The sequence below is a fragment of the Oryctolagus cuniculus genome, chromosome 13, assembly GCF_964237555.1.
Source record: "Oryctolagus cuniculus chromosome 13, mOryCun1.1, whole genome shotgun sequence".
NCBI lineage: Eukaryota > Metazoa > Chordata > Mammalia > Lagomorpha > Leporidae > Oryctolagus > Oryctolagus cuniculus.
Window position 1 is genome coordinate 104230147 of NC_091444.1, and position 16779 is coordinate 104246925.

The following is a 16779-nucleotide window of genomic DNA, read 5'->3' on the forward strand; positions in this document are numbered from 1 at the left end:
CGGTAAGCGCCAGCAAGCAGTTCGACCAGAGTATGAGCTGCAGGTCACCGAAGATAGGCACGAACCAACACTAATAAGTCTCCCCCACAATAAGGCAATGAGAAGGCTTGGATTCGGTTTGCCTGATAGGGCTTGTAAGCCCCTGCAGGCTCGACCAGAGCATGCGCTGCAGGGCACCGAACACAGGCACGCATCAGCGCCTAAAAACCTCCTCACAACATGGCGAAGAGAGGACCCGGATTCGGTTTGCCTGATTGATAGGACTTGTAAGAGCCTGTGGCAACTCTAGCAAGTAGAGCAGAGTGTGTGCCGCGGGACACCGAAGACAGGCGCGTATCAACGCCAAAAATAAAAAGAAAGGGGGATCTGTGGGGAGCAGCCCGGACTAGACTGAGTTACTGGAATTAGGACTTATTCTATGCATCTGCTCTCCCACAATATGGCACTGGGAGAGAAGTAAACAGCTTCCGCACAGCTGCCTCCAGTTCAACTAATAAACTGTAGGACTTGCTCCTGATTGGAGGAGAGCAGCGTACTCGGCGTGTGGGCAGCCGAGTTGGGATTGGCGGAGGAGGACTATAAAGGAGGAGAGAGATGGCATGCACCAGGAACATCTACGGGGAACATCTAAGAGGAACATCTGAGGGAACACCTGTGCAGCCCCCAAGAGAGCCGGCCGGCGGTGTGCCGCTCCCCTGCGGAAGTGGGGAATGTGGCCAGGGGGAACTGCCCTTCCACGGAGGTGGAAGGGATAGTAGCCAACCCGGGAAGAACCAGCAGCAAACCCGGGGAGGGCCGAGCAGACAGAAAGAACAGCGCAGGGTCCTGTGTTGCTCCTCCACGAAGAGGGGGAGCGACATAATGGTGCCGTGACTCGGATATGAAGCCTAGGCAGGGCTTAGTGTCGTTCCTCCACGAAGAGGGGGAGCGACACCTACAAACACTGGATGCTCAGGTGCCTACAGAGAAGCCCGTAGCGTCCTTTCAATGCTGGTGCTTCCTAACTCACACATTGCTCCTCGCTCAAATGAACTCTGCTACGCTTTGTCTCAAAATTTTAACAGACCTGTACCTGGTCTGAAGATCACACTGGCATTATTATTGGCAGTGGTGACTTGTGTTTATCGATATGCCATTGGGTGCTGTGCTTGGCACAAGAAAATGGTGAATACAAAAATATTATTAAGAGGAGCGTAAAAATGTGTTAGTTGAAGAATCTGCACGTAGCTGCACTATAAAAACAGTACCTCCTGCCACTTACTGCAGTGTTTTGATATAAGATCATACCGAAGCTCCAAAAAAAAAAAGAAAAGAAAAGAAAAATCAGGTTAATTAGTGTGCTATGATGGAGGATTATATTTAAAAATCTAAGACAAAATAAGGTTTCTCCTAATAGCTAAGCCAAACATTAAAATAATTTCATTAGCAATATCAAATAGTATGCTCTAGCTGAGAAACAATTTATTATTCAAAGTACCAATTAAACTAAATGTGATATATAAAAATTGTGCTTGGGAAAAAATCAGTTTCATATAATTAACTTCAGACTAACACTGCAATTATAAAAGAAAACACGCAGATGTTACCAAATTTTGCCGTGTTATTACGTGGGAGTTGAAATGTGTGTTGTGCGTCTGCTTTACAAAATTAGTTTCTGGGGTTAAATGGCTTTGATGGGAAGTGTGCGTACAGTCAAAAAGGGAATTGGATTTATATTTAAAGATTCACATGGAGCTTTCAGGAAATTGAGGCATTCTATTTTTAACCTATAAGGGCTAACACTCAGAAGTTAACTCTCATGGCTTTTAAAAAATTGATATACCATAATGAAAGCAATTTCAAATTATTTTTCCAGTAGGGCTGGACCAGGCCACGGAGTGGGGATTCCTGTCAGTGCCTGCACCTGAGGATGCCAGCTCTGGGGCCTCAGGTCACCCTTAGGAGCTGAGAGGAACGCAGCGTGGAAGTGGGAGTGTCGCCCAGCCTGTGGCCCTCTGCTTGACCTGACACAAAGGCTCTCGGTATGACTGACATTTTACCCCTCCTAGTCCTGTTAAAATGTATTTTACATGGTGTATATATATATATATATATATATAATACATAAATGATAAAGCATGTAGGTTCCATTCTGCAAATGTTTCTTTTTAAATGTCCTATTTTTCTCTAAATCCCATCCACTTAAGAAAATTTATGACCAAACCTAACAAATTATTTTTGTTGCCACGAATGGTAACTCCTCGTTTCTGTTCTGAAGATGGGGTGGGCAGCACAGAGTTGTCACGGAGAATCAAATCAAACAGCTTGTCTCCAGGAGCCCTGAAGACTGTCCCAAATGCCAGCACTCTGGGGTTCAGCGGGCAAACAGAAGCTCTGACTTTTGGAAACTGATCTACTCTTTCGTTGGCTGAAATAAGGACAATTATGAGAGTGACACAGATTAAAACAACAATATCATTATTTGAGGGAGGGAGAGAGAGAGAACTATCTCCCAACTGTAGGTTCCCTCCCCACATGCCCACAACAGCTGGGGCTGGCCAGGCTGAAACCAGGATCCCGGAACTGCGCCCTGGTCTTCCATGTGGCTGGCAGGAAACCCAAGCACTTGGACCATCACCTGCTACCTACCACGGTGTGTGTTAGCAGGGAGCTGGAATCAGAAGGGGAGCCGGAGCCGGCACCGTGGCTCACTAGGTTAATCCTCCGCCTTGCGGCGCCGGCACCCCAGGTTCTAGTCCCGGTCGGGGCACTGGATTCTGTCCCGGTTGCCCCTCTTCCAGGCCGGCTCTCTGCTGTGGCCAGGGAGTGCAGTGGAGGATGGCCTAAGTACTTGGGCCCTGCACCTGCATAGGAGACCAGGATAAGTACCTGGCTCCTGCCTTTGGATCAGCGTGGTGTGCCGGCCTCGGTGGCCATTGGAGGGTGACCCAATGGCAAAAGGTCTTTCTCTCTGTCTCTCTCTCTCTCATTGTCCACTCTGCCTGTCAAAGAAAAGGGGGGGGGGGGGGGAGCCGGACCTGAGCCCAGGCACTTGGATGTGGTATGTGTGTGTCCCAAGTGGCCTCTTATCCACTGTGCCAGGCATTACCAAAGAATGATACTTCTGCATAGAATTTAAAGTGTAAGTGACTGCATGTTTCTGAGTGTGTGTGTGGCAGGGAGGGCTGCCAGTCCTGAAGTCAGTTATGCAGCCTGGGGACAGAGACGCACACACAGGAAGTCAGAGGTTACAGCGCATCTCACCACGCGGACAGCCACTCAGAGGCAGGAATGTCTGCCCCCTTCTCAGGTCCCTGCAGGAAGGAGCCACGGGGGGAGGGCGGGGGTGGTTCTGGAACATGTCTGTGACCCCCCAAGTCCCGCCCCCAGCAGCAGCCAGTCTATGAGCAGCTGCACGCAGCCTGGGCTCCACGTGCTTTAGGCCTGGCCAGCGCCCCCGAAGTTATGCCTAGGGCTTAGGTTTACTTTTTGCTCCGTGGCTGACGAAGTCCCAGACGGACCCCGGGAAGTTTTCGCCACAGCCCATTTCAAACCCACCCAACTGCCTGTGGCAGCCGAGGGAGTTCTACTTGGAAGGAAGCGCTTCTGGTGCCCTCGTGGTCTCGGCTCGCAGCCAGCATCCGCCAGAGGTGCCGGGGCCTGTGCTCAGTGCATTCTGTCAGATAATCCGTGTTTGCGAAAGTTTTACTGCAGGAAATTTCTGGCTCCTTGGCAAGGCTGGGGACAAGTCTCTGAGAGGTGAAGTTTCAAGCTTGGGTCAGAGGCATTTGTGCGGGAATTCCGAGGCCTGATGGAGGTGCGGCCCTGCCAGGTCAGCCAGGGGCGTGGCTGCGCTCTCTCTGCTGAGGAGCTGTCTGAGGCCAGAGCCGTGCGGGGCACACGTCTGCAGGCTGCCGTTCTCGGTGGCTTCCTTTCACACGTCTGCAACGTGGACCCAGCGTTCTTCCCTCTCCCCGCCGCGACTTCAGTGGGAAAGGCAGGGGGAGCAGACTTTCCTGTCCCTCTGGCACACACATTCAAGATACTTAAAGTCTGATGCTAGGTGACAGAACTTTGGCAAGATCCAGAGACGTCAGCAGAGAGGGAGGCACCGTGCGGATTGTGGACGCGCAGGGCTCACAGGGAAAGAGTAAGAGGAGGCACAGGAGCAGGGCCAACGCCAGGGTCCCAAGCTGTGTCTTCTGACCCCCCCGCCTCTGGGTTCCCAGCCATCACCTGTGTGCACACTGCCGGGCGGGAGCTGGGGTTGGGCTTACTTGTCACCACTTACACAGTGCAGTGGAGTGCGATAACCCAGCAGTCAAAATGCCTGCATCCCACACTGGCTACCTGGGTTCAGCTCCTGGCTCCAGCTTCCTGCTACTGGAGCAGCAGCAATGGGTCAGGTCGCTGGACTCTTGTCAGCCGCGTGGGGTCCCGGATGGAGCCCCTGGGTCCTGGCTTTGGCCCCAGCTCAGCCCTGGATGCTGCTAACATTTGGGGAGAGAAGCAGGGATGGTAGCACACCTGGTGCGCGCTCGCTCACGTTCTCGCTCTCTCTCTCTCTCCTCTTTCTGTCTCTCTCTGTCTCTCAAGCAAACAAATGTAAAACTTTTTTTGAAATGAAACACGTTTAGTGGTGCAGCAGATTAAGTCCCCCCACCTGCAGCGCTGGCATCCCATGTGGGAGCTGGTTCGAGTCCCAGCTGCTCCACGTCCCATCCAGCTCCCTGCTGTGGCCTGGGAGAGCACTGGAAGATGGCCCCAGTGCTTGGCCCTGACGCCCACGTGGGAGACCTGGATAAACTCCTGGCTCCTGGCCTCGGCCTGGCCCAGCACTGGCTGTTGTGGCCATCTGGGGAGTGAACCAGTGGATGAAGATGTCTCTCTGTCTCTCCCTCATTCTCTGTAACTCTTTCAAAAAATAAATAAATAAATCTTTTTAAAAAAAAGAATAAAAAATGTGTTTGTAATTTTTGATCTTTTATCAAAGCCTGACAACACTGACAATCTATTTCCCTTTGCTTGGGCCACATTACAAGAATCTTACACAGCTGTTTTGAAGGGCTGGCTTGAATGGTTTGGGAGTAATTCCAGTGGAAATTACTTATTTATTTATTTATTTTCCATTCGTGCGGGAATATATTTAACTTTTTGTGAGGCATGAATATTTGGATGGTGCAAAAAGTCAAGGAGAAAGGATCAGTTAATTTATTTCCTATCTTCATCACATGCTTCCCGTGTCGTTTTGCTTCTTCTCTTTTGGAAGCCAAAGAAACGCAAACTTCCTTGGAGTTACTGTAGAACCTGCAGCTTACGAAGTCTGGGAGTCTCCTTGCTGCGTCAGCCGGCTCGGGACACTGCTTGACCGCCCAGTGAGGGATCGGATCTATAAACCTGCTGCTGCGTTGGCCGGAGGGTCTCTCTGACTTCATTCATCCCACGATTCTGAATGGGTCAGAATGGGTCCTGGTGGGCTGAAATGGCGAGAGCCTGCAAGTCCTTCCCACCCCACAGTCTAAGTGGCGCCCTGGTCTCCCGGGAAGCGGCACACCAGCCCCCTCCTCAGGTCACTGCGGGAATCAGACGGATGCTGTGACAGCACACTGGGACTCAGACCAGCTTGCTGTTTCAACGGGCATATTCTTTTACTGACGCATTACTTACTTATTTATTTGAAAGGCAGAGTTACAGAGAGGCAGTGGCCGGGAGGGCGGGGAGGGGAGGTCTTCTATCTGCTGGTTCACTCCCCAGATGGCTTCAACAGCCGGAGCTGGGCCAGTCCACAGCCAGGAACCAGGAGCTTCTTCCAGCTCTCCCACATGGGTGCAGGGGCCCAAGGACTTGGGCCAATTTTGCTTTCCCAGGCCATAGCAGAGAGCTGGATCGGAAGTGGAGCAGCTGGGACTAGAACAAGTGCCCATATGGGATGCCGGCACTGCAGGTGGTGGCTTTCCCTGCCACGCCCCAACACCGGCCCCATGATCCATCTTCTTGACAGCTGATTTAATTTATGAGTTACCTCCTTTCAAGCAACACAAGAGTTGTTTTTTTTTTTTTTTTTTTTTTTTTTTAAGCTCCTCCATTTTTTCCCCCTTTAAACTCGTAGGATTTCACACGCAGCTGAAACTCCTTAGAAGAAATTGTGTGTGTGGGGGGGGGTGGGCTGGGCGCTGTGATGCAGCAGGTTAAGCCACCACTTGTGACGCTGGCATCCCGTACCAGAGTGCCTGTGCAGTCCAGCCTCCTGCTACACACCTCGTAGGAAGTAGATGAGGGCCCCGGTGCTGGGCTCCTGGCATTCATGGGGGACGCCTGGACTGAGTCCCTGGCTTTGGCTTGGCCCAGCCCTGGCTGTTGTGGCCATCTGGGGAGTGAACCGGCGGATAAAAGAGCTCTTCCCCACCCTGTCCCTCTGCCTTTCAATACATCTTTAACAGAGGAGGAGGAATTGGACAATCAAATAGATATTTTAGTCCTTGGTTCATGTCTCCTAGCCTTGTCTCCAGACAACCCTGCCCTGTAACAAAACTCCCCTACCTTCAAAAGGGAAAAGTATCACTGTACATATAAAATAAGGGACACTCCTCTCTGCCCTGTGGTGCCATATGAGTAGTGATCCCTCAAACAGGCAAAACACTTTTCAGAAGGGGTGGCTATTAAATAAGCAAATGACCCCCACTTAAATCATTCTGCAAACATTCAAGCAAGCCCTTCACCAAAGTGCATGTGGCTTCTAGCGATGTAGCCCAAGCCGAGCCTAACTGACGGTGCTGTCGGCTTTTATCCTGTGCTTGGCAATGAAAAACACATTTTAAAAATGGCCACAAGTCATGCAACAGGGATCAAGGCATATGCTACGTCAGCATAAGAAAATGTATACAGTGGGGCCAGTGCTGTGGCACAGCGGGTTAATGCCCTGGCCTGAAGCGCCAGCATCTCATATGAGCAATGGTTCGAGACTCGGCTGCTCCACTTCCGATCCCGCTCTCTGCTATGGCCTGGGAAAGCAGTGGAAGATGGCCCAAGTCCCTGCACCCATGTAGGAGACCCAGAAGAAGCTCCTGGCTCCTGGCTTCAGATCGGTGCAGCTCCAGTCATGGCAGCCAACTGGGGAGTGAACCATCGTATGGAAGACCTCTCTCTCTCTCTCTCTCTCTCTCTCTCTCTCTGTGCCTCTCCTCTCTCTTTGTAACTCTGACTTTTAAATAAATAAATAAATCCTAAAAAAAAGAAAAGAAAATGTATGCAGCGAGCCCAGGTCCAGAACATGAATCTAAGCGGGGGAGTGGGGGGGGCTCTAATCGATTTGTCCCAGCGCTCGGTAAATGGTGCTGGTAGTGCGTGCCACCTGTGTAACCCACTCTTTGGGGCAATCCAGTCTTCTTAGAAACATCACTGTTTCAGGATTTCCTTATCCGACTCAGAGCCAAGTGATGATTCTGTTTTCTGTGGTGGATACCCTCCGCCTGCAACCCAGGGACACTAGCACTGCTGGACACTGGTGTCTCACTGAAAGCACAAAACGTTTAAAATTCCCAAACGAACATCAGTCCCGGCCTACGGACTCCTGAGAGTTTGTTTATGTATTGCTTAGGTTTTCTCTATGCCTCTGTTTCTGACCTGAAGAATAAAATACAGGACGCGGGCCATCAAGCCGCAAGGCCGCTTCAGACCGTGGTGTGACTCACGCATTGGCAGACTTTCACATCCATGACCAAGTGGGCAGAGTCCTCATTTTGTACGAGGTCCTTGTCAGGGATTAAGGCTTGGAGCTACCAAGGTCTGACACACATACTTAGCCGTGCAATGGAAGTTATGGGTGCCCTTCCCCTGACCACGTACCAGCCAGTTCTCATGGTTTCGGTCTGGTCAGACACTGCACTTGACGGCCTGCACTTCCTGAACTGCTCTTTCCCCCTTCCAGCGACGCTGACTCCAAAATGCAGGAGTATTTAGACTAAAAACCAAAAACACATCCAGAAAGCACCCTAGATGTGATTCCTGGCATCACGTTCTTGGTTCTCTACCCTGGATCATCCAGCAACATTCACAGTGTGCTTGGTAGACTCCCAATAACTTAACCATCCAGTATCACTTACGATGTATCTCAAAATAATTCTCGGCCGGCACCGTGGCTCACTAGGCTAATCCTCCACCTTGCGGCGCTGGCACACCGGGTTCTAGTCCCGGTCAGGGCGCCGGATTCTGTCCCGGTTGCCCCTCTTCCAGGCCAGCTCTCTGCTGTAGCCAGGGAGTGCAGTGGAGGATGGCCCAAGTGCTTCGGCCCTGCACCCGCATGGGAGACCAGGAGAAGCACCTGGCTCCCGCCTTCGGATCAGCACGGTGGGCCGGCCGCAGCGCACCAGCCGCGGCAGCCATTGGAGGGTGAACCAACGGCAAAGGAAGACCTTTCTCTCTGTCTCTCTCTCTGTCCACTCTGCCTGTCAAAAAAAATTTTAAAAAAATCTCTTTTCCTGGGAGGTACTTCCTTCATGTTTCCTACGATTCCCACCGCCCCCACCCCCACTGCTTCTGTCACTGGAGGGCTCTCTGCACTCTTTACAATAATCAGGCATCACCCACGGATCCCAGAACTTCTCCCCTATAAGGAATACAAGTTCTGGCTCCCTTAGTACCCGGCAACTGCACCAGGGGCCCTCACCACCCCATTCTGTGCTCTAATCACTTTTACCAATTCTTGAAACCAGGGATAAGGCCTTTATACGTTGTATGTGCCCCACAGAGTGCACAACACAGCGGGCACTCGAAGACTTGGGTCTCGAGTGCGTGGCAGTCCACACAGTGAGGCACAGGCCCCTCCTCGTGGTAGACTCCTCTGCACTTGGGCACAGTGACCACACTGTGTCCTCTCTTGATGCTCACAGGCCTTGCCTCTGTCTCAGGACCAATGTGGAACAGATGCCAAGGAAGCCAGCGACTTGGGAGTCATCACGCTTTTGAGTATTATTTTTGTGTGTGTGAAGCAGAGAAGAAATCTAGTGGACTTTTCTTCATAGTAATGCAAGGAAATCATTTTTCCTATTTGATTAACTTGTATTGAAGGGTATAAAAATATTAGAGGTTTTCTGTTGAGTAAAGCTTTTATATTTCTTTTAAATTTAATTTTCATATGCAGATCAAAGTCAAAATCAGAACTGCTGTCTTCTTTAGTTCTAGGTTTTATCTTCTCATAGTTAGTCTTTCAGATACACTGACTACTGTATATATGATCATTTCTCACACATATTGCTTCATTGCTGTACACATCAAGCTATAAGGTTCTTAAAATACCTTGCCCAGACAAAATATTCTTTCACTTGAATTGAAAACTAACTACACATTTTATTAACTTCCAGCAAAAGATGACATGGGAATATTTTAACCATTATCATATATAGGTCAGATAGAAGATGGGAATTAAACTCATATTTCATTTCTGTATCTGCCAAATAAAATTAAGATTTTTTCCTGTGACTTAATGAGGGTAATAACAAGAAAATAATAAAAGTTCGTTTTATTTTTGTTGTTGTGGTTGTAATCTTTAGAGACTTAGCTTAAAATGGCCTGCTTTTAGCAACAGAAAAATTCCTATGGATTTTCCTTCCTTTTTTTAAAAAAACAAAGCCTAGAGCACCAGAAAAATCATCTGTATTTCTCCTGCAGTCATGGTATGACTGGTCTTAGATCCTCCGTCTCTCAGCCACAGAACTGTCAGTCCCAAGCAGCAGGGCTTGGTCTTGTATCACACTGGACCTCGCGAGGATTAATCAAAAATTCTCTCTAGAGGTAAAGATGGGGAAGATGGGTTAATCAGAAATTGTGCAGACACACACAAAGAGTGCCCTGGATACCAAGTCCGATTTATCACAGGATCGTAGACTGGACAAAAACACCAACAGGCTTCCATTTTTCTCCCGACTAAAGAAATAAGAGAACAGCTACTGTTAATCAAACTGGGACCAGCGGATACAATGAGAAGCAGAAAGTGTCTTTGTACACAGAAGTCACCATTATTCACTGCACTTCTCCACTTTGGCTTACTCCAGTATATTTTCTCAACAAAGGGACCCGCCTTTGGAAACAAATGGAACCTTCCAGAAAAACGTTTTCATTCCACCTGTCACTGACATTTTCCTAGCGCAGTTTTACCAAACCACATCAGGTGGGATTCCTTTTGTCCCGGGCTTCTACAAAAGCCCAGTGTAACGGGACTGAAAAGCGGACGAGACATTCCCTCGGACGCGAGGCCACCTACCAACTGCCGTCATGTAATCCCAGCGGTCAGTGAGGCACGTGCTGAAGATGAGGTGATCGGACGTTTGCCCCTGGCCAACCAGTGCAACGCGCCTCTCCAGATTCTGGCACACAGAGGCGGTCCAGCCGACGAGGAACCAGAGCACCACCAGGAGGATCACGGCCAGCATCCGCATCACCCGGCCGCCGGTCATGTACGGGATCCGCTGGGCTGTTCGTGAGAGGAACACCTTCAGCACCCTGCAGGGGCAGAAGACCAAAGCGCAGAGGCAAAGGTCACACTCGGAAAACAAACTCCAGGACATCCAACGGTTCTTCCTAGGTGCAACTCACGCTCACACAAACCCTTTTATGCAGAAATGGCATCCCTCATGTTTCAATTTAATTTTAGTTTGTCTTCCAACAGCAACACAGATATCCTGAATTAGCGACCACTGAAGCCATACATTCACAGATGACGGAATTCTTTTGGGCATATCTTTGAGTTCCAGGGATTAGTCACAGGACTTCAGGAATATCTGTAGGCAAACACTGCTTAGACAGATAGGGTTTCTGGGGACCAAGAAATCCTGAAAGGAAGTAGTTGGATTTTACAATAGGAAACTTAGTCAAAAGCTCCCTTGAACCAGTTGTGCAATTTTATAGTCATTAAAGGCATTTTCTGAAAACCATTCCACACGACCTCCATTTACAGTCACCTTATTATGTTACCAAAATAATGAAATAATAAAACAAAACAAGAGGGGTATTTACACACTACACTTAACTAACAAGGTCACTGCACTAAGGAAGCAGATGTGATTTTGAAACCTTGGATACATGTAGGGGGCACGAAGGATTGAGGACCACAGGGTGAGATGATACGTAAGCACTGCCCTATCTCCAGCCATACCATAGGGGTCCCCCTTCTACCCAGTCTTCAGCTGCATCTCTAGAACATTCTCAGCTGATTTTAATTCCCCACCCTCTTCTGATATCTTATGTCACAAAATTGTGATCTGACGTAAATACCCCTGAACGGTTGACAGCTCTAGAAGAGCACCCAGAACCAGTATCCTTAAGGCAAAAATAAATTCCCAACTTCCTACATCCTCCTCGGCCTCATTTTTTAAAGCCACATACATTCTCCATAGCAGTCACTATAAATCCAGGGGTAAACACACTCCAAGTGGTCTAGACGATTCATGTTATTTTTTGTCTACATAAACTTTATTTTTTTTTCTTTTTATTTTTTATTTATTTTTTGACAGGCAGAGTGGACAGTGAGAGAGAGAGAGACAGAGAGAAAGGTCTTCCTTTGCTGTTGGTTCACCCTCCAATGGCCGCTGCAGCCGGCGCACCGCGCTGATCCGAAGGCAGGAGCCAGGTGCTTCTCCTGGTCTCCCATGGGGTGCAGGGCCCAAGCACCTGGGCCATCCTCCACTGCACTCCCGGGCCACAGCAGAGAGCTGGCCTGGAAGAGGGGCAACCAGGACAGAATCCGGCGCCCTGACCGGGACTAGAACCTGGTGTGCCAGCACCGCAAGGCGGAGGATTAGCCTAGTGAGCCGCGGCGCAGGCCCTACACAGACTTTCAGTAGCTCTTCAGGAATTAACACATCATACCCAGGAAAGAAAGTTAATTTTTGCAGAAGATTCTTATTTATACCTTTTTCTCCAAATATCTTTAACCGCACTGTCCTCCGGCTAACATGAAGGTTTGTGGATAACACATTCACCCTCAGTTTTTCTGTGGCAGATACTAGCATCAAATACAAGGAGCACAAAAGAAGATTTTGTTTTTTGATTTTTTTCAAAATTGAGACTTATTTATTTAGAACACAGAACGACAGTGAGAAGTGACACAGAGGTCTTCCATCCACTGGCTGCCTCCTGAAATAGCTGTGACAGCCACGCCTGGGTGAGGCCAGAGCCAGGAGCCAGGAGCTCTGTCCACCCGGGTCATGCACTTGGGTGGCAGGGATCCAGGTACATGGGCCATCTTCTGCCTTCTCAGGAGCATTAGCAGGAAGCTGGATTGGAAGCAGAGCAGCTGGGACTTGAACCAGCGCTGTGGTACAGGATGTTGGCATAGCTAGTGCCAGTTTAACCCACTGAGCCATCTAACCAGGCCCCCGGATTCACAGTGACTCTCCATCCCCTAGGTGGATGGTAAGGTGTGTGCACTGTGGCCCACACCACGATGAGCACTAACAGTGTGCCTCCAGCACTTCTCCAACCAGTCCCACTGTTAATTATTTTTTCCCCATTACTAAGTATTAAGAATCATTTGTGGGGTTGGTGCTGTGGCTCAGCGGGTTAACGCCCTAGCCTGAAGCACCAGCATCCCATATGGGCGCCTGTTCGAGACCCGACTGCTCCACTTCCCATCCAGCTCTCTGCTGTGGCCTGGGAAAGCAAAAGAAGATGGCCCAAGTCCTTGGGCCCCTGCAACCGCATGGGAGACCAGGAAGAAGCTCCTGGCTCCTGGCTTCGGATTGGCCCAGCTCCGGCCGTTGCGGCCAACTGGGGAGTGAACCAGCGGATGGAAGACCTCTCTCTCTCTCTCTCTGCCTCTCCTCTCTCTGTGTAACTCTGACTTTCAAATAAATAAATAAATCTTTATATAAAAAAAGAATCATTTGTGTTTGTTCTCAGATTATGCCCAGTGTTATCATGCTATCTAATTTAAGTAAGCATTAAATAAAAATAATCATACATGATTTTAAAACAAAGGGAGACTTGTTTCTATAAAATCTATCTTGAATGCTTTGGAAGAACGCTTAAACAAGATGCTGAAATGCCATGTTAACTTACATGAAAGTGAGGACATTTTAATATATGTGGATGATCAATAAAATAATATCTAGAAACACTGCATGCTCAGATTAATTGGAAAACTTCCTTCTGTTTTCATGGGTAAAGAACCAGCATTATGAACACAAGCACAGCAACGCAATGCAATAGGCAATGCATTTTGGTGATTTGGTACAAGGAACACGTACACCAAGCATCAGACCCATAGTCAAAGAGAGGCTCTTATTTTAAAAAGATAGGTGAATGGCTCTTTGGTTCATTTATATATTATTATCAAACAGCTTGAACTGATGCATATAAATTGGTACCACAAGATGCTGTTGTTGTGAGAACATAGGTGTCTAGGGGAGGAGGTCTGGCAGCTCCTTGCCAACACACACATCAGCGCGGGCAGTACTGCACCAGCCCAACCATGTGGGAACGGACAGCCCCACTCACACTGCGGGTTTGATGACCGACAGCTACAGGTGTATTATGCTTCAACAGCCATGGCCCACCACCAGGACAGCAGCAGCCAGCCTGCACTACACCTGGCCTGGCCCCCATGGCAAGCGCCTTCTGAGCGCCACCCACACTCCCTTCCCTTTCTGTGCACTGCGTGAGCCCCCACCCCTTCCCAAGTAGCAGAGCCACGATGTGAACTTGTCACCAGCACCTGCTGGAAACAGCCAACATGGCTGCAGGCTGCGCGCCTCCCCCTGATCTGTAGGTCCTTTTAACAAAGTTACCATGTGGGACACACCCACTCCCACCCCATGTGGGACACACCACATCCCATCCATGCCCCTGAAGACATGGCACTGTGGAAAGTTCCTAAAAAGGGCATGGAATTGGTGGTGCTTGAGCCCGCCCCTAACTCTGCCCCGTTTTGAATATTCCTTCTGGGTTCCACGAAGTTTAGCCCCTCACACCCAGGAATCTGTAGGGAGCTTTCCTCAGGTGGACAGACACTGCTTCAGAGAAAGTCAGGAGACCGCCCATTTCCTGAAACTTGGAGATTGGCACACTCCTCGTTCAAACACTGAACCTCAAAGAGAGCTAGCCATGGATTCATTAGTTACCCGTCTCCCTTAAAACAGCTCTCTATTAGGGGAATTCTCTTTTTTGCAAAGGAAATATATGTGATCTGAGTTTGCTCATCTTTTAACAACAACAACAAAAAAATCCCACTTCTAAATTATTAGAGAACCCCACGTCTTCCTGATGATGCTTTGGGCATTTATTGTATAGCCTGAGAATTCAAGATTGTCATAAATCCCATAATCTCATTTCCAAAAAGGAATAACCAGAGCAGAAGCACCCATGAATCTCCTTTATTACTGACTTTATGGGCTTCCAAACGACAGGAGACATATGGATATAGCCCTGTGCTTCAATCTCAGCATTTCCGTGTATGGGCTTTTATAAATTGGAATATGATGCATTTCTCTACCATTGACTTACAATGAAATGGGGACACTACTGTGTCTTTAATAATGGTCTTAGGATCACGGTGCATCCTGTTTATATCCACCCAACGTCCAGTCCCTCTATCCTACGACAAAGTGGTGGCTCTCTCCACCCAACGTCCAGTCCCTCTATCCTACGACAAAGTGGTGGCTCTCTCCACCCAACGTCCAGTCCCTCTATCCTACGACAAAGCTCCTTTGAAGACTGCTTCCTCCTTCCCTCAGCAGCCTCTTCTCTGACTGCTCCCCTCCCCGCAGTTCTGCAGGTCCCTGTGGGCTAAGAGCAGGTGCCCGCTGCCCACCCCTCTGCCCTCGACTTCTCTCACTGCCCCTGCCTCCATCAATACAAACACAGTCTTGCTCAATTCTGTGTATCCTTTCATGTCTCAGTGTAGACGCTGCCAGCTATCTGGGCCAGTGGCTCCCAAACCAGAACCATCACTATCACCTGGAAGCTTGTTAGAAAGACGCATCCTCACATTGCATCCAGAACTATGGGGTGCGAAAGTGGACAGGGGGTCCAGCAATCTACTTGAATAACCCCTTCCCGGGAGTCAGCTGCAGGTTAGCATTCAAGAGCCGTTGTTCTCATTCTTCCTCAGAGGTTTAAGATTGGAGCAGGTGCCTGTCCACTAGGCTGACTGCTCTAGTCTGCCAGATACGTTTTTGAGTGTTTATTATGCTGATGCCAGAATACACGGCCTCCAGGAGAAGGCAGTCGTTAGGTCACAGCTTGGGACACCAGTATCCCAGATCAGAGTGCTTGGCCCTGGGAGGCAGCAGGTGGTCGCTCGAGAAGCTGGATGCCCGTCCCCAGCGGGGAGCCCTGGTTGAGTTCCTGCATCTTGGCTGCAGCCTGGCTCAGCCACAGCTGCTGTGGGCACTTAGGAAGGAAATCAGTGGATGCAAGACCTTTATCGCTCTCTCTGCTTGCTTTTTTTTTAAAGATTTATTTATTTTGAGCCGGCGCCGTGGCTCAATAGGCTAATCCTCCACCTTGCGGCGCCGGCACACCGGGTTCTAGTCCCGGTTGGGGCGCCGGATTCTGTCCCGGTTGCCCCTCTTCCAGGCCAGCTCTCTGCTATGGCCAGGGAGTGCAGTGGAGGATGGCCCAGGTGCTTGGGCCCTGCACCCCATGGGAGACCAGGAAAAGCACCTGGCTCCTGGCTCCTGCCAGGATCAGCGCGGTGCGCCGGCTGCAGCGGCGGCCATTGGAGGGTGAACCAGCGGCAAAGGAAGACCTTTCTCTCTCTGTCTCTCTCTCTCACTGTCCACTCTGCCTGTCAAAAAAAAAAAAAAAAAAAAAAAAGATTTATTTATTTTACTTGAAAGTCAGAGTTACACAGAGAGAGAAGGAGAGGCAGAGAGAGAGAGAGGTCTTCCATCCACTGGTACACTCCCCAATTAGCCACAACGGCTGGAGCTGTGCCGATCCAAAGCCAGGAGTCTCCTCCGGGTCTCCCACGCTGGTGCAGGGGCCCAAGGACTTGAGCCATCTTCTACTGCTATCCCAGGCCATAGCAGAGAGCTGGATCAGAAGTGGAGGAGCTGGGTCTTGAACTGACACCCATATGGGATGCCGGCACTGCAGGCGGTGGCTTTCCCTACTATGCCACAGCGCCGGCCCCTCGCTCTGCTTTTTAAATAAAATACAAATTAATTTTTAAAAGCTTCCAGTAGTGGAAAGATTTCAATTTTCAGAACATTCACTTTTTTTTTTTGCTGATTTTGCAGCAACCCTTTTATTTACAGAATGGAGTAAAAATGGATAAAAATACACATCGTCAAGCCACTATGAACATTTCTTATAAATGGAATCATAAAATATGTAGCCGTTTATGCCTGGCTCCTTTAATTAATACAATGACTTAAGGATTATCCTTAATATAGCATAATTAAGTACTCTGTTTCTTTTTATGACTGAATAATATTCCATTGTATCAAATTACTACATTTTATTTATCTACTCATTGGCGGATGGACGTTTGAGTTGCTTTCATGTCTTGGCTATCATGAGTATTTTTATAAGTAATATTTGGTATAAGCATTAATTAATATTGCTATGAAATTTGTGTACAATTTTTTTGTGTTGACTGTATTTTCATTCTTACGGACACAGACCTTGGAGTGGGATTACTGGACTCTAATATTTGAGGAACTGCAAACTATTTCATAATATAGCCACACCATCTACAGTCCCATAGGCAATGTATAAAGTGTTCCATTTCTTCATGTCCTTATACCAACAGTTTGCTTGCCATTTTCACGTAGCTATCTTCCAGGGTTTGTGGTGACATCT

General features: G+C 48.9%; 1 protein-coding gene and 1 long non-coding RNA gene across 6 annotated transcripts in view; one reads left to right on the forward strand and one right to left on the reverse strand.

Moving 5' to 3' along the window:
* LOC103350865 (uncharacterized) overlaps nucleotides 1-2138 on the forward strand; it is an 82777-nt gene extending 80639 nt beyond the window's left edge. For all 4 annotated transcript variants that reach the window (XR_011381741.1, XR_007909784.2, XR_011381740.1 and 1 more), the window contains one exon: nucleotides 1856-2138. This is a non-coding gene — a long non-coding RNA (uncharacterized lncRNA). The remainder of the gene's footprint in view (nucleotides 1-1855) is intronic.
* GPR158 (G protein-coupled receptor 158) overlaps nucleotides 1-16779 on the reverse strand; it is a 351668-nt gene that overhangs the window by 18768 nt on the left and 316121 nt on the right. For both annotated transcript variants that reach the window (XM_051820964.2, XM_002717291.5), the window contains one exon: nucleotides 10238-10476. In XM_051820964.2, coding sequence (XP_051676924.2) covers nucleotides 10238-10476 — 239 coding nt within the window. The remainder of the gene's footprint in view (nucleotides 1-10237; nucleotides 10477-16779) is intronic.